Raw genomic sequence first — 22,692 nt, forward strand, 5'->3', positions numbered from 1 at the left:
CTTCCGTAGTTGTGGCACGTGGGCTCAGTAGTTGTGGCTCACAGGCTCCAGAGCACAGGCTTAGCAGCTGTGGCACACGAGCCTAGCTGCTCCGCGGCATGTGGGATCTTCCCGGACCAGGGCTCGAACCCACGTCCCCTGCATTGGCCAGCGGCCTCTCAATCACTGCACCATCAGGGAAGCCTGGTATTATATCTTTTTAAAAAAAATTTTTGGTCTCTATTAAAGTACAAATTTCATTTCTCTATACTTGGTAATTATAATTTATTAACACTTACTATGTGACAGGCTCTGGGCTGAATGCTTTGCATGCATTTTCTCACTTAATCCTCACAAGAACTCTGCAATACAAATATTATTTTTCCCATTTTAAACATGAAGAAACTGAGGCCCACGAAGGTAAGATAACTTAAGTAAGTCACATAGCTGGTAAGTGTCAGGGCTGGGGTCAGCCTACCATAATAGCCTGCCTTTGTAGGCTTCCAATAAGTCCTTGCCTAATAAAAGATGGCCCCAGGGGAAATCAGTGAAAATTAGCTATAGAGCAGGTTAGCTGAGAAGAAAGAGAAATAAAACTGAAATATGTGACTTTAGTTCAGTGGGTGACACTTCAGATGGTAGACTCACAGAAGAAATTAAAAATAAGCCCAAAATAAGGTTTGATATTTTAATAAGTCATTGATATTGCCCATTAGCTGAGTCCCGTCATTGCAGAAAAAGGATTTCAGGTCTGACTCTAATGGTCACTAACCAAAAATATAGTATGTGATCCCATGAATGCTATTCTTGTTGAAAGAATAGAAAGAAATTTTTTAAAACGTGAAATCATGGGCTTCCCTGGTGGCGCAGTGGTTGAGAGTCCGCCTGCCGATGCAGGGGACACGGGTTCGTGCCCCGGTCCAGGAAGATCCCACATGCCACGGAGCGGCTAGGCCCGTGAGCCATGGCCACTGAGCCTGCGCGTCCGGAGCCTGTGCTCCGCAATGGGAGAGGCCACAACAGTGAGAGGCCCGCGTACCGCAAAAAAAAAAAAAAAATAATAATAATAATAATAAAACGTGAAATCATGAGTAGAACTCTAGGCCACAGTCCCTGGGACACTTCTTTAGTCTTAGAGTATCAGGGACTGATGAGAATATTGAGTATGTCATCCTAAACCAATGTGGTAGACTTCAGAGGAGGGAGCAGTTTTGTTACTGAGGAGATAGCCTATCCACAAGACCCATAAGTTTTTGAAAACTTAAATCACTTAAGTTCCAGATATATCACAATGGGTAACAGGAGCAATTAAAGGAAGGGGTCCACGTGCAGACCCTTTATTTATTTATTGCTTTTTTAGGGGTTCAGAGACTCAGGTCCTACCTGAATAATCCCAGTCAGCAACGTTGTGGATGCCATCACACTCAAGGATTTGTTATAGTTCTCAAAGAAGGAGAGGTTAGAAAAGTCATCCTTGATGAAAGTTCCCAGTATTACGTGGCCACCGTTGAATGGGTACGTCCTCAGGACATTGATCGTCAGAGCACTCACAAGGAAGAATGTACCTATGAAAGAAAATGTTCAGGCAGAAGGTGAGGTTTTAAGTCCAGGTAAACTGACAGATATTGACAAAAGCAAGGCATGGTCTGATGTTTTGTTCTTGATCTGACAAACTTTTCTTATTTGAAAGTGGCCACCAAGAAATAAGAAGGAGCAGGGAAAAGAACTCTGGCTCCACGTACTGTAACGAACTCACAAGTTTTAGATCTTGGTGGTCTAGGTATTAACCTCTTTGCATCATGGGCATATGGAGTAGGATTAAAGAGAAATTGACTAGAAATATATATCAGGCTCAGCCACTGTGCCTGTTCTTAGAAACGGTAAAACATGAGATGGTGGTGAAAGGATCAGAAAACAAAGCTAATCAATAATAATAAGAAGAAAAATAATACCTAACACTTATGAAGGATTTAATAGGTGCAAAATGACATGGAGCTAAACCTATTTCAAATATAATTTCATTTACTTCTACTATCAGCATAAGGGAGGCAAAGGCAAATCTTACCTTTAAAATACCTAACAGAAACAAAACTCTAGTAGCCCTTGTTATCAGTATTTGGAAATGATTGTAATGTGCTCTGGGAACTTGGAAAAATGGGAATAAAATAGTTCTCTTAGTGTTCAAATGTAAAATCAACACATGATAGATTTTAGGAAAGATATGGAATATTGTCCTTAAAAAAGGCAAAGGAGCACTCAACAGAATGGGATGGGAACTGGACTGAATATACAAACAGACCTGGAGAAAAACTGTGACAGTCAGAATGGTCAGTGTTGGTTGCTTGGTCAGTTACACAGTGTGGAAGCTCAGAAAAAGGCACTTTACTGAGTGAATGTTGGCGATGCCCTTCTGAGACTCTCAGGGCATTTTGTGATTTGATTTCTGTATGCGTTCACCTAGGGGAAGTAATTGTGCTAATTATATGAACTTCAGCTAGTCTGGTCTCTGTAACAGTCATTTCCAATTATAAATTAGTAGATGGACTTTTGACTCAGGGAAGAAAAGTGCTTATCCTGTGGGTTTGAGTGCTTTGATTACTATGACAGCATTTTCTCAATGTAAATTAATAATCTGACGTGATTATTGTTATTTTTTATATAAATTTATTTTATTTATTTATTTATTTTTGGCCACATTGGGGCTTCGTTGCTGCACGCAGGCTATCTCTAGTTGCAGTGAGCAACGGCTACTCTTTGCTGCGGTGCACAGGCTTCTCATTGCGGTGGTTTCTCGTGTTGCGGAGCACAGGCTCTAGGCGCGTGGGCTTCAGTAGTTGTGGCACACAGGCTCAGTAGTTGTGGCTCGCGGGCTGTAGAGTGCAGGCTCGGTAGTTGTGGCACAGGGGCTTTGTTGCTCTGCGGCATGTGGGGGTCTTCCCAGACCAGGGCTCGAACCCGTGTCTCCGGCAGCAGGCGGATTCCTAACCACTGTGCCACCAAGGAAGCCCTGACATGATTATTATAAATCAGGTCCACAGATTTTGTTTATTAGGGGTACAGCTGAAAAGTGGATCCACTCTAGGAGTTTGGGCAAAATCATTTCTGGATCTTCCAGGTTGAGGATAGTCAGATTCCAACATGTGGTAATTTCACCAAGAAAAGTACCTCTTGTCCTATAATTCCTTTAATAGCTTGCTGGCCTGTTTGTCTGGTGGTGACATTAACAATATCACAAAAGAAGTGTTCAATTTCTAAAATCTGAACACTAATGCTATGGATAGAATATCCATCTTCTGCCTCCTTTCTTTCTACCTTAAACATAGCTTTAGCTTGGGTTCCTTAGCAATAAGCAAATGACTGAGATGGAGACTTCATCCACCTCCTGTGGTTCCGGCACTGAACTCACCAATGGACATTTGATGACATGATCCCAAAATTCCATAAATTATTGAAGCACAGAAAGCTGCATAAGAGATATTGAGAGGAGGAACCAGTTGCCTTGCCAGCAAACCAAACGTCAGGCCTGAAAAGCAAGATACTTTAAGTAAGCAAAGGTAGCCTGGCTTTTAAAAGTCACCTGAAATAAAAGCTGTAAAGAATATTTAAAATAAAAATGACCCATGTATACAGCTGACTATGGTAACAGAATCCCTTGGCATACAGCCCTTAATTAGTACTTTTTATTATCTCCTTTGATTTCTAACTTCTCTTCCTATTTTTTTTTTTTTTTTTTTTGCTGTATATGGGCGTCTCACTGCTGTGGCCTCTCCCGTTGCGGAGCACAGGCTCCGGACGCGCAGAGGCCATGGCTCAGGGGCCCAGCTGCTCCGCGGCATGTGGGATCTTCCTGGACCGGGGCACAAACCCGCGTCCCCTGCATCGGCAGGCGGACTCTCAACCACTGCGCCACCAGGGAAGCCCTTCTCTTCCTATTTTATCACAAGCTCTTACACATCAATTCTAAATCATAGGCTTAAACACCTTTCACTGTGAGGCCTTCATGCAAATCATGGAAAGCAAACATCACAGCAATAAGACCTTTAATTCCAACAGCTCAGAAGAGCCCCATTCTTACCCCCAGTCTAGTACAAGAAGGCCCTAGGAATCCTCCAGGGCTGGAGAAAAAGCTGGAGAACAGGTAAGGATTGTCACACTTAACTGACGTGACTCCAAGTTGGTATGTGTTGTCTCTCTTGCATATGCCAACCACTCCAGTCTCTTCCTTCAGCTCCTTCTTCAATACTTACTTTCTTTTCTAAGAAGCACCATGAGAATTTGGAAATTTTGAGGCAAATGGATTAACATTCATGGTGTCATCCTTTGACGTCTCAAGTCCACAGCTCCTGCCCTGAGGGACTCTCTTCAATTTACATCATACCAGTGTGCTCATCAGAAATCAGTTATGAATCCGGTGAGCCAATTTATTGCCTTAAACGAGCAAGGCTTTTTTTTAATGGAAAAGTTTAAACTTATTGAAAAATAGAGTATAATGAACCCCCAAGTACCGATCACCCACTTCAACAATGGTCAACTCATGGCCAATCTTGTTTCATCAATGCCCCCATTCCTCTCCCATCCCATATTATTTTGAGGCAAATCCAAAACACTAAATCATTTCACCTGTAGATATTTTCAGTATATATCTTTTTTAAAAACACCCTCTTTTGAGTACAATACCATCATCACACCTAAGAAATTATTAATGGTTCTTTAACATCATCAAATATCCAGTCAATGTTCAAATTTCCCTGATTTCTCATACATGGTTGTACTGGTAGACCACCTCTAAGATGATCTACAATGGCTAATTGGTATTCATGCCCTTTTTTGAGCTCCACCCCTAAAGCATGAAATAACTTACTTCTAATAAATAGGCTACAACAAAAATGATGTCACTTTTGAGATTAGGTTGCAAGACTGTGGCTCCTGTCTTGGTTGCTCTCTGGCTCTCTCTTTCATTCAGGTCATCAGCTGCCAGAGTTGACTTCATGGGTGTGTGACCTATGCAATCACACAGTGCCCTGGGCTTAGAAAGGCTCCACACTTGGCTTAATGCTCTACTCTGACCATCTTGAAATTCTGGATAATTTCTGAACTAGGGACGCCGCATTTTCACCTTGCACTGGGCCCCATACACGGTCCTACCAGCAGCCGTGTTGTGAGGACACTCAAGCAGCCCATGTAGAGGCCCACATGGCGAGAAACCCAGGCCTGCCAGCAAACACGGGTGAGCCTGGAAGCTGATCCTCCAGCCTCAGTAGAGCCTTGAGATAACTGACAACTTGACTGCCACCTCCTGAGAGACCTTGAACCAGAGGTATGGTGGGTTTGGGGGTGATCTTTTAAAAAAGTTATTTGCTATTATATGTTGTGTTTTGTTTTGTTGATGTTGTTGTTGTTGTGCTTTCTTTCACAATTTTTGTGTTTATATCAAATTAGGTCCTCACATTAGTAGATATGTCTCTTGAGTCTTTTGTAATTTATAGGTTCCCCTTCCACATATTTTCCCTAAGCAAGCCTCAGTTGACTGCAAGTAACAGAAAACCTGCTCAAATCAGCTTGAGCAAAAGAGAAGAATTTTTTTTGACTGCACCGCCCAGCTTGCGGGATCTTAGTTCCTCAACCCAGGCTTGACCCTGGACCCTGGCAGTGAAAGCACTGAGTCCTAACCACTGGACCACCAAGGAATTCCCAAAATAGGAAATTTATTAAAAGAGGACAAAGGTCAGTTGGGCCTCATCAGAGACTGGAAACAGAACTAAAAAGCCATCAGGGTCCAGGCAGCTATCTCCCCATTCTCTTTGTCTCCAGGCTTACATAGTCTGCTGTCTTTGTTTCCAGTTTGGGGGCCATTATGAACAATGCTGCTATGAATATTCTTGTACATGATTCCAGGTGCACAGATGTATAAATTCCTCAAGATGATATACCCTGAAGCATAACTGCTGGGGCATTTACCAGAATATGCCAAACTGTTTTCCAAATGGTTGTACGATTTACATTCCCACCAACACCGTACGACAACTCCCATTATCTACATCTGTATTAGCACATGATACTGTCAGAATTTTTATTTTAGTGTGTATGAGTTAGTTAATTTCCACTTCTACTTCATTGATTACCAATAATGTTGATCAGTTTTACTTAGCAGTGCCTTACACATATGTAGGAATATATATATTATAGTCCTTTGTTGGGTATTCCATGGTTTGCTTTTCAACCTTCATCATGTCTTTGAATAAACAGAAGTTCTTAATTTTTATTTAATTCAACTTAACAGTCATTTCCTTTTAGGCTAGTGCTTTTTGTGTCTTGTTTAAGAAACATTTTCTACCTCACGACCATGAAGATATTCTCCTATATTATTCCAAAAACATCTTTATAGTTTTATCTTTCATATTTGGGTCTTTAATCTAAAAGGAATAGATTTTTGTGTATGCTGTGAGGTAGAGGTCTACAAATTGATTTTTTTATATAAGTATTCAATTGTTTCACATCATTTTTTAAAAGTCTGTTTCTATAGTGACACATCTGATACAAACCATGCAACATATAAATGTGTGACCCTTTTCTGTTCCACTGGCCTAATTGTCTAAGTCTGTAATACCACACTGTTTTGTTTGTTTTGTTTTTATATAAATTTATTTATTTATTTATTTTTGTCTGTGTTGGGTCTTCATTGCAGCATGCAGTCTTTCTCTAGTTGTGGCGAGCAGGGGCTACTCTGTTGCGCTGCGTGGACTTCTCATTGCAGTGGCTTCTCTTGTTGCAGAGCACAGGCTCTAGACACGCAGGCTTCAGTAGTCGTGGCACGCGGGCTCAGTAGTTGTGACTCACGGGCTCTAGAGTGCAGGCTCAGTAGTTGTGGCACACGGGCTTAGCTTCTCCGTGGCATGTGGGATCTTCCCGGACCAGGGCTCGAACCCGTGTCCCCTACATTGGCAGGCAGATTCTTAACCACTGCACCACCAGGGAAGTCCACCACACTGTTTAATTACTTTTTTTAGTAATTAGTCTAGTAATAGTTTTGTAATAAATTTAGCAATCCCTATTTTTATTGTGAAATATATAAATAGAAAGTTCATTAAAATAGATATTGAGCTTAATAAATATTTATAAAACAAACACCCATGTTATCCCCACCCAGATCTTTAATCACAACTCCATCCCTCCCCACAGAGGTATTCATTATTTTGACTTTTGTGATAATAATTTCTTTGCTTTTCTTTATAGTTTTACCACTGGTATACATATCCCTAAACAGTGTAGTTTGGTTTGTCCACTTTTGAACTTTATATTAATGGAATTACACAGTATACAATTTTTATTTCTGCTTATTTTTCTTATTATTATGTATATAAGCATCTTCCATGTTGCTGTGAGTTGCTTGAGAGTGCTCATTTTCCTTCTGTGTATTCCAATATATGTATATATGAATGTTTATTTATTCTTGCTACTTTTGATGGACATTATCTTAAACATTATAACTTTACATTCAGTCTTGATAGCTGGAGAAGCAAATCCTCCCATGTTGCTCTTCAAAATAATTTGCCTATTCTGGGAAAATGCTATCTTTCAATTAATTTAGGTCCTTATTAATATTTCTCAATAAAGTTGCATATTTTCTCTATAGAGGTCTTGCACATCATTTCTTAGTTTCATTACAACTTACTTCATATTTACTATGCTTTGGTAAATGGTATTTAAAATTTTTTTTTCACTTTCTGTTTCCTGCAGGTATAAAGGAATGTGTAATTGATTTTTATTTACTCATCTTATATCCAGCAACTTTGATAAAATCTTATTAATTCTATTAATTTATCTGTAGATTCTTTTGAATTTTCTACATTAAAAAATACATCTCTATGGGCTTCCGTGGTGGCGCAGTGGTTGAGAGTCCGCCTGCCGATGCAGGGGACACGGGTTCGTGCCCCGGTCCGGGAGGATCCCACATGCCGTGGTGCGGCTGGGCCCGTGCGCCATGGCCTCTGAGCCTGCGCGTCCGGAGCCTGTGCTCCGCAACAGGAGAGGCCACAGCAGTGAGAGGTCCGCATACCGCAAAAAAAAAAAAAAAAATCTATGAATGATGTATTATTTCTTGCTTTGCAATTCTTTACCCTTATATTTTTTTCCTTGCTTTAATACACTGCCTGTGAATTCCAGTATAATATCGAATAGCCCTATTTACTCTTTTTTTTATTGGCTGCATTGGGTCTTTGTTGCTTCACGCAGGCTTTCCCTAGTTGTGGTGAGCAGGGACTACTCTTCGTTGTGGTGCATGGGCTTCTCATTGCGGTGGCTTCTCTTGTTGCAGAGCACAGGCTCTAGGCGCACGGGCTTCAGTAGTTGTGGCATGCGGGCTCAGTAGTTGTGGCTCGCGGGCTCTGGAGCGCATGCTCAGTAGTTGTGGCACACGTGCTTAGTTGCTCCACATCATGTGGGATCTTCTTGGACCAGGGCTCAAACCCGTGTCCCCTGCATTGGCAGGCAGATGCGTAACCACTGCGCCACGAGAGAAGTCCCTGAATAGCCCTATTTACTCTTGATAAGCAACACGTAGCGTGAGGAGAAAGTCCTTTGAAATGTAGGGTTTCAAATAATTCACCAATGCAGGGAAGGTAAGAGAATTACTTGGTAACGGCCTGAGAACTAAGTGGTCTAAGTCTCAGTTAAGCTTAGGCCATGGAGAAACAGAGAGAAACCAAGTCTCCAGACTTTCCAAAACCTTAAAAAATTTTTTAATTTTGAACTAATTTTAGACTTATAGAAAAGCTACAAAAATAATAGAGCATTTCCATATATACCTTACCTAGATTCCTCTAATGTTAACATTGTCATAATCATAGTATAATTATTGGGATCAGGAAATTAACATTAGAAATTTAACTAAATACTTTACTTGAATTTCAACAGTTTTTCCCCTAATTTCCTTTTTCTGTTCCAGGATTCTATCCACAGTTCCCTACTCCATTTAGTTGTTATTTCTCCTTAGTCCTAAAATCTGTTATAGTTCCTCAGTCTTTAATTGTCTTTCTTGACTTTGACACTTTGGAAGAGTATAAATAGATGAGCTATTTTGCCAAATGCCCCTCAGTTTGGGGTTGCTTAGGTTCCTTATGATCATGCTAAGGTTATACATTTTTGATGTGCATACTGCAGAAATGGTATTGTGTCCTTTTTAGTGCATCATATCACAAGATTCGTGATCTCCGTATGTCTTACTATTGGTGGTGATAGCATTGATCACTTGTTTAAGGTAGTTTCTCCCAGGTTCTCTACTGTAAATTAGTGGAGTAGTTGATAAATATCTTGAGGAAGATACTTTGAAACTATGCAAATCCTGTTACATAGATTGCAAACTTTTACCCACTAATTTTAACCTCTGTTAGTGGATTTTATCTCCAATAAGTATGACTGTAGTTTTTCACTAATGGTGATTTTCTATTTTCTTTCACATTTGTAAATTGGGATTCTACTGTAAGGAAGAGCCAGCATCTTTTTAATAAGGTTTTCATCATGCAGTATTTTTGTTTCATCTGAAGAAAATTATTAAGTCGTTAGGGCCTACCTGTTTAAATATAAGTAAAACTTTTGAATTATTTACACTACAAATTATTTCATTATTCACACTACTTAAAATAACACACATTCCCTTAGTCAGTCAGCAGAGTTGCTTGGATTCATTCATTCACACAGTTATGTAATCATTATTCAACAAATATCTTGAGTACCTACTATGTGCCAAATACTGTGCTGGATGCTAGGTATACTTATACATCCTAATGTCATTCTTATTTTGGTACGAAATTATACTGATGACTTGGAAATTTAGCAAAGAAATGTCCTCAAACTTTGACCATAAACGAAGGATGTTTCATAAGTGGTGTCAGTAGAGGACTCACAGGCAAAGCATCAGTGCCAAGAGTTCAGGTCTCTCATTTCAGCACCACACGAATGCTCTAGAGACTTTCTGATACTTTCCTGGAAGTGAATATACACATACAAATGGATCATTCTGGTTTGTATCTGCCATATGAAAAATTTAAAAGGTACTCCTTTATTCTGGGAATACAAGGCTAGTTCAATATTTTAAAATCAATTCATGTAATCCAGTCTAAAGGGAAAACTTTGACAAAATACAACATTCACTTATGATAAAAATTCTCAGCAAACTAGAAAAGATACAAACTTTCTCCACCTAATAAAGGGCACCTACAAAAACCCTACAGCTAACATCATACTTAATGTTGAACGATTGAATGATTTTCCCCTGAGATCAGGAACAAAGCAAAAATGTCTATTCTCACCACTCTTATTTAACATATACTGGAAGTCTTAGCTAGTACAATAAGCAAGAAAAAGTTATAAAAGCCATTCATATTAGAAGGAAGAAAACATAACTGTCTCTACTCACAGATGATATGACTATCAATGTAGTGAGTCCCAGGGAATCTACAAAAGATTCTTAGAACTAATAAGTGAGTTGCAGGATACAAGGTAAACACACAAAATTCAATTGTATTTCTATATGCAAACAATGCACAACTGGAAACCAAAAATGTTTTAAATTACCATATACAATATCTCTTCCAAAATGAAATACTTAGATATAAATCTAACAAAATATATACAGAATCTGTATGCTGCAAACTACAAATGCTGATGAAAGAAATTAAAGCAACACCTAAATAAATAAAGAGACTTATTGTGATCATGGAGTGGAAACTCAACATAATAAGATATCAATTCTCCTCAAAGTAACCTATGAATTTAATCAATGGCTATCAAAATCTCAGAAGAATTTTTTGTAGATATTGACAAGCTGATTCTAAAATTTGTATGAAAGAATAGTTAAAACAATTTCGAAAAAGAATAAAATTGGAGGAATCACACTACCCAATTTTAAGACTCACTAAAAAGATACAATAATTGACACATGATATTGGGAAAGGGGTAGACATATACATCAATGGAAGAGAATAGAGTCCAGAAATAGTCCCACAAAAATATGGCTATTTGATCTCTGACAAGAGTTCAAAAGCAATTCATTGGAGAATAGTCTTCTTTAAAAATGCAGCAAAAAATACACCTTGACCTAAACTTCACAACTTATTTAAAGATTAACTCAAAATGGATCAGTTCTAAAAGTAAAGCATAAAATGTAAGACTTTTAGAAGAAAACATAGGAGAAAATCTTTGTGACCTGATGGTTAAGTGAAGAGTTTTTATATATGATAAGAAAAGTACAATCCATAAAAGGAAAAAAAATTGATAAATTGGACTTTATCAAAATTAAAACCTTTTGTTCTGCCAGAGATACTGTCAAGAGAATGAAGAGATAAGCTACAGACTGAGAGAAAATATTTGAAAATCACATATCTGACAAAGGACTTGTACTCAGAATATAAAAAGAATTATCAAAAATTAACAATAAGACTGGGCTTCCCTGGTGGCGCAGTGGTTGAGAGTCCGCCTGCCGATGCAGGGGATGCGGGTTTGTGCCCCAGTCCGGGAAAATCCCACATGCCGCAGAGCGGCTGGGCTCGTGAGCCATGGCCGCCGAGCCTGTGCGCCCGAAGCCTGTGCTCCGCAACGGGAGAGGCCACGGCAGTGACAGGCCCGCGTACTGCAAAAAAAAAAAAAAAATTAACAATAAGAAAAAAATTCCAATTAAAAACTGGGCAAAAAACTTGAACAGGCACTTTGCCAAAGGGGATCGAAGGACAGCAAATAAAAACATGAAAAGATGTTCAACTTCATTAACCATTAGGGAAATGCAAATTAAAAACACAATGAGATACCACTACATATCTCTTAGAATGGCTAAAATAACAGATACCAAAAAGTAGACCTCATCAAAGTTAGTAATTTTGCTCTGTAAATACTCTGTTAAGAGAATTAAAAGGAAAGTTACAGACTGGGAGAACATATTTGCCAAACACAAAAGACAAAGGACTAGTACCTAGAATATATAAATAACTCTCAAAACTCAAAAGTAAAAATGCAAACAGTCCAGTTAGGATATGAGCAAAAGACAAGAAGAGCCATTTCATTAAAATGTATAGATGGAGAATTAGCATATGAAACGATATTAAACATCATTAACCATTAGGGAAATGCAAACTGAAACCACAATGAGATCTCACTACACACCTATCAGAATGGCTAAAGTAAAAACTAGTGACTACACCAAATGGTAGTGAGGATGCAGAGCAACGGTATCACTCACACATTGACAATAGGAATGTAAAATGATACAACCACTCTAGAAAATAGCTTGGCAGTTTCTTAGAAAATTAAACATGCCAACTACTATACAATCCAACAATTGCACTCCTGGACATTTATCCCAGAAAAATGAAGACTATGTTCACTAACCTACATACAGATGTTCATAATAGTTATATTTGTAATAGCCAAAAACTACAAACAATCCAGATGTCTTTCAAGGGTGAAATTTTAAGCAAACTGTGGTATATCCATACCATGGAATACTACTCAGAAATAAAAAGGAATAAACTATTGATACACACAACAACCTAGATGAATCTCCAGAGAATTATGATGAGTGAAAAAAGCCAATACCAAATGGTTACACACTGTATGACTCCATTTATGTAACTTTCTTGAAATGATAACATTATAGAAATGAAGAAAAGATGAGTGATTGCTAGGGATTAAGGAGGGGATGGGGGCAGAGAGCAAGTGGGGGTGACTATAAAAGGGCAATATGAGGGATCCTTGTGGTGGTATAAATGTTCTGTATCTTGACTGCATCAATGTTAACATCCTGATTGTGAGACTGATCTATAGTTTTGCAAGATTTACTACTGACGAAAGTGGGTAAGGGATACAAGGGACTTCTCTGTGGTTTCTTACAAATTCATGTGAATCTATAGTTAACTCAAAATAGAAAGCTTAATTTTAAAATACTGACAATATCAAGTGCTGACAAGGGTGTGGAGGAACTAGAATTCTCATACATTGCTGGTGGAAATGTAAAATGGTAGGTACAGCCACTCTGGAAAAACAGTGTGGCAGTTTCTTACAAAGTTAAACATACACTTCCCATATAACCAACAATATCACTCCTGGGTTATTTACCCTAGAGAAACGAAAAATATTTTCAAACGAAAACCTGTGCATGAATGTTCACAGCAACTCTGTGATGGCCCAAAACTGGAAACAAAATGTTCGTCAATAAGTGAATGATGGACAAAAAACTGTGATATAGCCATATAATGGAATATTGTTCTACAATAAAAAGGAATAAACTATCAATGCACATAACAATTTGCATTAATTTCAAAGGCATAAAGCTGAATTAAAGAAGCCACCCTTCAGAAGTTACATACTGTATGAGTCCATTTACATGACATTTTCGAAAAGACAGAACTATGGTGATGGAGAAGAGATCTGTGGTTGCCGGGGGTTAGAAGTTAGTGGAGGATGTGACTAAAAAGTGATGGCACAAGAGAGTTTTGGGGCTGACGCAACTGTTATGTAACTTGACTGTGGCGTGGTTATACAACCCTATACCTGTGTTTAAATTAATAGAACTGTATGAAAGAAGTAAATTTTACTGTATGATAATTAATTAATTATTTTAAAGGGATCCCTTTTCTCCAACTAACAGCCCTATGCCAGAGTTGGATTTCAGCTGCCACTGGCCCCTTTGGTTGGCTTCATTTGTGCTTTACAATCACAAGTTTCAACACTGCTTGGTTTGCCCCAGAAGAAGAGAGAAACAGAGGTGTTTAAAGACTACGTAGGGAATTGTGAACTACTCTGAGTAACGGATTAACACAAAATCCTTTCTCTTTCTCTGATCAAGTTGATCTTGGGTTAACCTTCTAGCTCTGTTTCTTTGGAAACCTGATAATGGTGGAAGGTCAGCTGTGTTACCAGCCAACATTAGTTATGGTAAAAGGAGCCTGATTAGTATATTCTACCTGGACCAAGGGGACTATGAATTAAAGATTAATATCTTGTGGGAAGCCTTAGTTTTGAGCTTCTCAGAGCACAATGACTCTTGTAACTGGGCATGTCGCTGTGGGACCCATGGAGGCATCAGTTATGGGAATTACAAGAGATGTTGGTTTCTATTTGGGAAATGGGGCTTCTAAAGCCCGATAGCTCCCGCACCTATCTGTGTGATCTTGTTGTGTCATATCTGAACTGCCGTTTGTACGACCAAAGAATAACCCCTGTACTGCTGTGTGTGTAACTTGCTGAAGGGAAGCTAGCATGCTGTGTTTCCTATCCTTCACCTTTTTAAGTAAAACCAATGCCAAGTGAGATCTATTGGAGTGAGCATAAAATGACTAGTTGAGCAAAAAATGACCATGAGCAGGCATTACAAATACTCTAGAAGGTATCAGGGGTCTAAACTAAACTGAGACTTTTGGAACTACCCTAGAAGAGTTAGAAATTTGGCAGGTAAGGAAACAAATGGTAATGATGTGAATGGAATTCACATTTTTTTTCTATTCATCTAGCACAAGTAATTTGTTTACTCTGGGCAAGTGACCAGGTCTGGTGTATTGTCTGTGGGTGAAAAATCTTCGTATCTTTCTTACCTTGGGGAACTTGCACGAGGCCAACACTTATCCCAGCAAGTAAGTCTCCAAGAAGCCAATCCTTGAATCGATAAAAACACATCCACTCTAGGAAGGGAAAGATTGTAAGCATGCATCTTCGAAACTTGTACCATGAGCAGCTGTGAGAAAGAACAGAGACTTGATTAGGTTCTCCAAAGAAAAAGCCCACATGGCCAAGAAAAGGCATTGTGAGTACCTTCTTCTTCCCCTACAACAGAGTTTCTTTCAACACTACTGATATTTGGACATATTGGACTGGATAAGTCTTTGTTGTGAGTCTGTCCTGTGCATTGTAGGATGTTTAGCAGCATCTCCGATCTCTACCCATTAGATGCCAGTAGCATCTCCTCCCCTAGTTGTGACAATGAAAAATGTCTCCAGACACTGCTAAATGTTCCCTGGGGGACAGTATCAACTTCAACTGAGATCCGGTGCCATATGTATGACAAGAACTAGGCCTTGTAAGTCCAGCATATGAATCAGGCCTGTGGTTTTACAGAATGTTTGAAAAGAATTCAACCTACCAAAATTTTCCAGTAGAAAAATGGACTGTTATGGCTTTCTCTTGGTAAGGATAGTGTTTTGAGATGTGCTGTTGGTGGGTGGCAGAGAATTAACACATTCACATCATTCCTGTATACTAAAATTTTTACCAAGCATTAACTCTACATGGCTTTGACCTGTAACATGCAGAAATTTACAGAAAATATAGAATATGGAGGCTTGTGCTTATGGCATTAGTCATGGGAAAAAAGGGAATAAAATAAGGCCTTATTATCTTTTAACCCAGTGGATAATGACCAGAAGCAATTTTGTTCCCTAAGGGACATCTGGTAATGTCTGGAGACATTTTTGATTGTCACGACTCGCATCTAGTGGGTAGAGGCCAGGGATGCCACCAAACATCCTACAATGCACAGGACAGCCCTCCACAAGAAATGATTTCACGGTCCGAAACGTCAACAGTACTGAGATTGAGGAAACCTACTTAAACCTTTAGATCATCAAAGCAGCAGAATCATTGTAAACCAATCAATCAATCTGTTAATCAATTAATCCACTAGTAAAGCTAATATGGTTTTTTTTTTTTTGCTAATATGGTTTTAAATTGCTTTTTGCTATTTATATCTCATTATGGGCTGAAAACAAAGAGTATGGAGATTTTTCATGTATGAGCTATCTCTGAATAATTGCGATTTGACTGTAGCAACAAATATAACTTCAGTGTATGCAAGGCTAAAATGTGTGCTCAGAAAAGAAGTAATTTCAATATGCTTGACTCTAACAACTATGAGCATTACAGTCCCTAAGCTAATTAAGGCCAAAGAAGTGTAAATGTCTTTGCCAAGGTCACAGTAACAAGTGTGGGTAGAACTGGGGCTAGAATCCAGATTTCGTGATTTTTAGTTCAGTGTTCTATCCAGTCTATTATCATCACAGTTCCTATCGACAGCTGTTGAATTCTGCTTAGGAGCCAGAAGCAAGACCATAGGTTTAGAAAGAACAACATATTGCTATTTTTATGAGAATCCCTGGGTGTGGAGAGTGTGCTGTCTCCAATTACGGCCCTCTATGGGGGAGAATACAGCATGGCATTGGGACAATTTGTTTCTGCATCTGGTCCGGTGTCCCTTCCTCTCCATGTGCCACCCTGGAAGACCAGCGACCCTAGGGAGAGTCATCAAAGCTCTCTGACATGGCAAAAAAATAAAATGGACATGGAATAATGAGGACCTAAGACTGACAGGGATCAAGGAAGGAGTTAGAGGAACAGAAACTGAAGCTGGTGGTGGAAGAGTTATAAGCACTTCGACATGAATCTGGATCCTAGTTAAAGCATCTTAAAAGTGAGGAATGTAAGAGTTGATGTGAAAGCACAGGGGAGATTTTTTTAAAGAGAGGGAGTATTGCAGTTGGGTAACTAAAAGGGAGAAAATGAAGGAAGATATGAGGTTTTCTGCAGAAAGGAAGAGATGAAATTAAAAGATTATTATTATTATTTTACTATTTGCTAGGTGCTTTACAAATATTCTTTAAATCCTCACAATTGCCTTATAAGGTAGGTGCTTTTATCATCCCCATTTTATAGATGAGGCTACTGAAGCACAGTAGGCATGGATAGCTTACCTAAGGTCACACAGTTGGAAAGCAGCAGAACTGGGATTCAGAACCAGGCAATCTGGCTTCTGAGTCTTGCTCTTAACCACAGTGCTGTGCTACCTTTCAGGTTAAAATTCAGAAGTGGATATAACTGTTTGTTTTAGAAGTAGGGAATAAGCACTGCTATAAAAACCCATGGGAGGCAGTGTGGGTCAGATTTAAGGGTCTAAGGATAGGGCAGCTGGAGGGGAGTAAGGCTGAAATTTCTTTGGTAGTACCTGTTTATGATGAGGTATAAGTCAGGAAAAGATTATCCTTTTGTAGAGACAAAACCAATGTGGCCCCCAAATGCTCTCTTTGATATATGACCTCTGACCCATCCTGGAGCAGAAAAAATGAGAGTTGTGATATAGGACAGGGGAGTGACATCCAAAACCACAACTTGCAAACGGCAGGATATGGGCAAAGGAGAAGGCTCAGAGGGAGGAAGGTCTGCAATAGGGCTGCGTGGAAGCCTTCTTCACTTGTCACCTAACTCATGCCAATTATGAGTGATAAATCAAGGAACAAGAGGGACTAATAAATCTGGAGTGTGAGTGAGGACAGGTTGAGTAGTTAGGGTTAATATCATGATGTAGGTCACAAAGGGTTTTTAACCTGAGGTCCATGGATGATCAAGGTGTCTCTAGATAGAATTCATGGGGATATGTGACTTTAGGAAAAATTATATCTTTATTTTCACTAACCTCCTAACTGAAATGTAGCATTTCCTTCAGTTATGAACACTGACAACAAACCACAGTAGTATCAGCAGAGCTTGACTTCTTCACCAATAGAATCACAAATATCTTCATATTACATTAAAATTGCTGCAGATACCTTAAAATAGCATTTATATTCATCATTACTTAGAAAGTATGGTAGTTATTAGACCCACAATCATTAAATATAATTTTTGGATATTTTCATATTTTGATAACTATATTTCAATATAACTGGTTTCCTTTATAATACTATGTATTTTATGCATTTAAAAATATTCTGGCCAAGACCATTCAATGGAGAAAGAATAGACTCTTCAACATATAGTGCTGGGAAAATGGGATAGCTACGTGGAAAAAAATGAAGCCAGACTCTTACTCTATACTGTATATAAAATTAACTCAGAATGGATCAAGGATCTAAATTTAAGAGCTAAAACTACAAAAGTCTTAGAAGAAAACGGGAAAATCTTCATTACCTTGGATTTCACAATAGTTTCTTAAATATGACACAAAAATCACAAGCAACAAAAGAAAAAAATAGATAAATAGCATTTCATTAAAATGAAAACTGTGTACACAGGACACTATCAACAGACAACCTACAGAATGGGAGAAAATATTTGCAAATCATATATCTGATAAGGGTTTTAATATCCAGAATATATAAAGGACTCCTATAATTCAACAACAAAAAGATAAACAACCTAATTTTTAAAAGGGCAAAGGAAGTAAATAGACATTTCTTCAAAAAAGATTCACGAGTGACCAATAAGCACATGAAAAGATGCTCATCATATTTAGTTATTAGGGAAATGCAAAAAAAAAAAAAAGCAACACACAATGTGATACCATTTTACACCTACTAGTATGGCTATAATTAAAAAAATGGAAAATAACAAATGTTGGAGAGGATATGGAGAAATTGGAACACTTGCTGATGTGAATGCACAATGCTGCAGCTTCTGTGAAAAAAAAATTCCTCAAAAAGTTAAACAGGGGCTTCCCTGGTGGCACAGTGGTTGAGAGTGTGCCTGCCGATGCAGGGGACACAGGTTCGTGCCCCAGTCCGGGAAGATCCCACATGCCGCGGAGCGGCTGCGCCCGTGAGCCATGGCCGCTGAGCTTGCGCGTCCGGAGCCTGTGCTCCGCAACGGGAGAGGCCACAACAGTGACAGGCCCGCGTACCGCAAAAAAAAAAAAAAAAAAAAAAAGTTAAATATATGATCCAACAAGTCCACTCTTAGGTGTATACCTAAAAGAATTGTAAGCAGGGACTTGAACAGATACTCCTATGCCAATATTCATGGTAGCATTATTCACGATAGACAAAAATTGGAAACAACCTAAGTGTCCATTAACAGATGAATGGATAAACAAAATGTGGTACATACATACAATGGAGTATCATCAGCCATAAAATGAAATGAAGCACTGATCCACGCTACACCATTGTGCTAAGTGAAATAAACCAGACATGAAAGACAAATATTGTCTGACTCCATTTAAATGAAATATTTAGAATACACAATCCATAGAGACAGAAAGTAGAAGAGAGGTTACCAGGGGCTGGAGGAGGGGGAAATGGGGAGTTATTGCCTAATGGGTACAGAGTTTCTGTTTGGGGTGATGAAAAAGTTTTGGAAATAGATAGTGGTGATAGTTGCACAACAACGTGAATGTCATTAATGCTGCTAATTTGTACACTTTAAAATGGTTAAAACCACAAATTTTATATTATATATATTTTACCACAATTTAAAAAAGTAAAAAAAAAATTATTCTGAAGGGATGTTCATTAGCTCTGATAGACTGCTAAAAGGTTCACAGCACAAAAACAGGTTACGAGCTCCTGAACTATAGGGTTTACATAGTCATTCTGCTATCATTAATTATTTCACCACGGTTGCTTTTGTTGTTGTTGTTAGGAGACTGGCAATGGTGGTTAATCAAACAATGTATTTATTAAATACCATCCCTAGATGCTGTGGGGGACAGCCAAGGTCTTCATGTCCATGAAGTTTATAATCAACAAGGTGCTAGAAGGGACTTCCCTGGTGGCGCAGTGGTTAAGAATCTGCCTGCCAATGCAGGGAACACGGGTTTGATCCCTGGTCTGGGAAGATCCCACATGCCACGGAGTGACTAAGCCTGTGTGCCACAATTACTGAGCCCACATGCCACAACTGCTGAGCCCATGCACCACAACTACCGAAGCCTGCACACCTAGAGCCCGTGCTCTGTAACAAGAGAAGCCACCGTGATGAGGAGCCCGCGCAGCAACGAGAAAGCCAGTGTGCAGCAACAAAGACCCAACACAGCCAAAAATAAAATAAAATTTTAAAAAGTAAAAAAAAAAAAAAGAAGGGGGCTTCCCTGGTGGTGCAGTGGTTGGGAGTCCGCCTGCCGATGCAGTGGACACAGGCTCGTGCCCCGGTCTGGGAAGATCCCACATGCCGCAGAGCGGCTGGGCCCGTGAGCCACGGCCACTGAGCCTGCGCATCCGGAGCCTGTGCTCCGCAACGGAAGAGGCCACAACAGTGAGAGGACCGCATACCGCAAAAAAAAAAAAAAAAAAAAAGAAGGTGCTACAAGACAAACCACAAAAAAACTGTAGAGGAATTATGCAATAAGCTAAGGGTTCTGATGACAGGAATTCAGAGGAGGAAAACAGAAGTAGGCACCAAAGGTGTCAAGTAGAGTTTTAGGGCTGCCAGCTTGGTGGCAGCTGAATGATCGCACACACGCACCGGCACTGGACATGGTGACTGACGGTGCTGATGTCGATGTCCAACTTCCCAGAGAAAGCGGTCTTCCTTCTGTACTCCTGTTGAAAGTTCTCCTCATTGTACACATCTCGCTTCACATCATACATGAAAGAGTTTTGCCTGTATCTAGAGCCCAAACTCTGGAAGCTCCTCTCTGGTTGCATCATTCCTGGATAAGTGGAAAGAAGTTAAACAAAAGAGTTTTTAAAAAGTCTAGATCCTTGGCACATTTTTATGGAAATAAGCATTCCATTTATTGTATAATTTTATACTTAAAACAACCCTATAAAGAAAGCAAGGTATATATTATTTTCATTTTCAAAATGGAGAAACCAAAGCCCAGAAGTTTAAACAACCTTGGTTTTTGAATAATTAGAGTCAGGACTAGAACCCAGGTGTCCAGCTAGAAAGCCTAGTTTTCTTTATATTCAATTATGTTGCTATGTTGCAGGGGAAAAGATTAAGAGGTAAAAGTATAATCACCAATTTTCACTGAAAATGCTAAGGGTTAAAGGGTCAACATAGTGTCTTTTAACTCCTTTTCTCTCTAAAATAGCATCCATCATTATCCCTTTACCCTTTTCCTTTCTTCATAGAACTAACCAGTACCTGATTCAATATTTGTCTATTTGTTCATTGTCTGTTTCCCACACTAAAATGTAAATCCAAGAGGCAGGACTTTGTTCATGGCTGTATCCCCAGAGCCCAGGATAATGCCTGACGCTTAGCAGGCCCTCAACAAGTATTTCTTGAATTATGGTCAAGTATCCAGTTAGTGGCATCATGATGTAGCAGAAAAAGCACTGCACAGGATATCAGGATTCTGGAGTTCTAGCCCTGGCTGTTTTTCTAACTAGCTGTATGACCGGGGGCAAGTTTCTTAGAAAGTGAATTTCAGTTTCCTTGTCCATAAAATGACATGGTTTGACAATATGATCTCTAAGGTCACTTTAAGCTTTAAAAATCTGTAGTATCATCCTGCTGTTTTAAAGAGAATGAGAAGAAAGAGTTAATGAGGATGGATATAGATCCATCTCTGGGAGAAGGTATAACTGTTCTTGATCATCTGTGTTTTTGAATAATAAAAACAGCATGAACTCTAATATTCTTCCACACAAATGTGTAAAAAGTATACATATATATATTTTGCATAGTTATAAAATATATAGGTAAACACTCAAATTATGCAGATTACACAAGTAGTTCTTGTATAGGTGAGGCTGCAAACAAGTTCAATGTATCAGCAACATTTGTTTTCCATCAGAATTATCCTGTATCTTCAGCAGCGGAAACATTATCAACACCAACATTTGTAGAGCACTTATTATATACCAAGCATTGCACTAGATTTTTTTCATGAGTTATTTCTTTTAATTCCAACAACAATCCTAGTACTACTATTATCCTCATTTTATAGGTGATAAAACTGAGGTTTTGGAAAAGTTAGGTAACTTGACCATAGTTATATAATGTATGTTTATTCTCAAAGCATTGGGTAGCAGGGGTGAGCTGTATAACACTTATGAACTAATGATCACAAATTCAATAAAGTGAGTGTGGTTAGGGAATACAGAAGAGGATGGAAGAGGTATTTTACAATGTATTAAGAGAATCAGTACTTCGTGTCTTACAGGAAAAAAAAGCAGAACTGGACACTAAAACATAAGTAATATTTTTCCCTTTCTTTCCTCCACCCATAGGAATATTGATCCAGTCTTCCTTACTTTTCCTATGTAATCTTACAATAAACTTCTATGACTAGAATATATCTGTTCCTGGCAACTGAAAAGACCCTAATTAACTTGCTTATTATATTGAGATTATAAAAATTGCCATCCTGGGTTAGATGCAGTGTCTAGAATCCAGCATTTTGTTTCTGAAAGTAGCACGAAGCAGGCATGAAGCAGGCAACATATGAACATCAAGCATAGTGGAAACAGTGGGCCTGGGACAGGTAGCTACAGCTACTCAACTGCAGCAATTGTTGCCATGGGTCATGTGGGGTCCAGCATGGCCAGATCTGATCTTTTCCCAGAGAAGTCATAATTCCAGATTTTTATGTGAAATCTTCTGACTTTTAAATGTTGTTGATTACCTTACATATTTTTAAAAACACAGTACACCTCTAACAAAACATCTCTGCAGGTTAGATTCCTCCCATCACAAATTATAGTTTATACCCCAAGAATTTCTCTCTCTTTCAAAGCTAAAGCATTTATGTTTTCTGTTGTCGCACCCTTAGGAGGTATTATATCTCATCAGTTCACTTATGGAAAGAAGGATTTCATTTTATTGTCTTCAGTCTACATCATTTATATTTCAAGAGGTGGCCACCATCTACTAGACCAGGATTTGGTGGGGTTGTCTGCTTTCATTTTCACAATCTTGTGAATTTCTACCATATGCATTCTTGGCCTTCATTTATTTCTGACTGACGAATGCTATTTCACCTGTGGTCGATTAATTCAGTGTTCCACAAACATT

At 38.9% G+C, this 22,692-nt stretch overlaps 1 protein-coding gene across 1 annotated transcript in view; it reads right to left on the minus strand.

Annotated features, from left to right (window-relative positions):
- SLC26A8 (solute carrier family 26 member 8) overlaps positions 1–20,375 on the minus strand; it is a 67,387-nt gene extending 47,012 nt beyond the window's left edge. Inside the window, 4 exon segments of the mRNA XM_030870931.2 lie at positions 1,363–1,544; positions 3,386–3,502; positions 14,559–14,698; positions 20,191–20,375. Coding sequence (XP_030726791.2) covers positions 1,363–1,544; positions 3,386–3,502; positions 14,559–14,698; positions 20,191–20,375 — 624 coding nt within the window.
- Positions 20,376–22,692: the final 2,317 nt, after the last annotated feature.

The sequence above is a fragment of the Globicephala melas genome, chromosome 11 (assembly GCF_963455315.2).
Source record: "Globicephala melas chromosome 11, mGloMel1.2, whole genome shotgun sequence".
NCBI lineage: Eukaryota > Metazoa > Chordata > Mammalia > Artiodactyla > Delphinidae > Globicephala > Globicephala melas.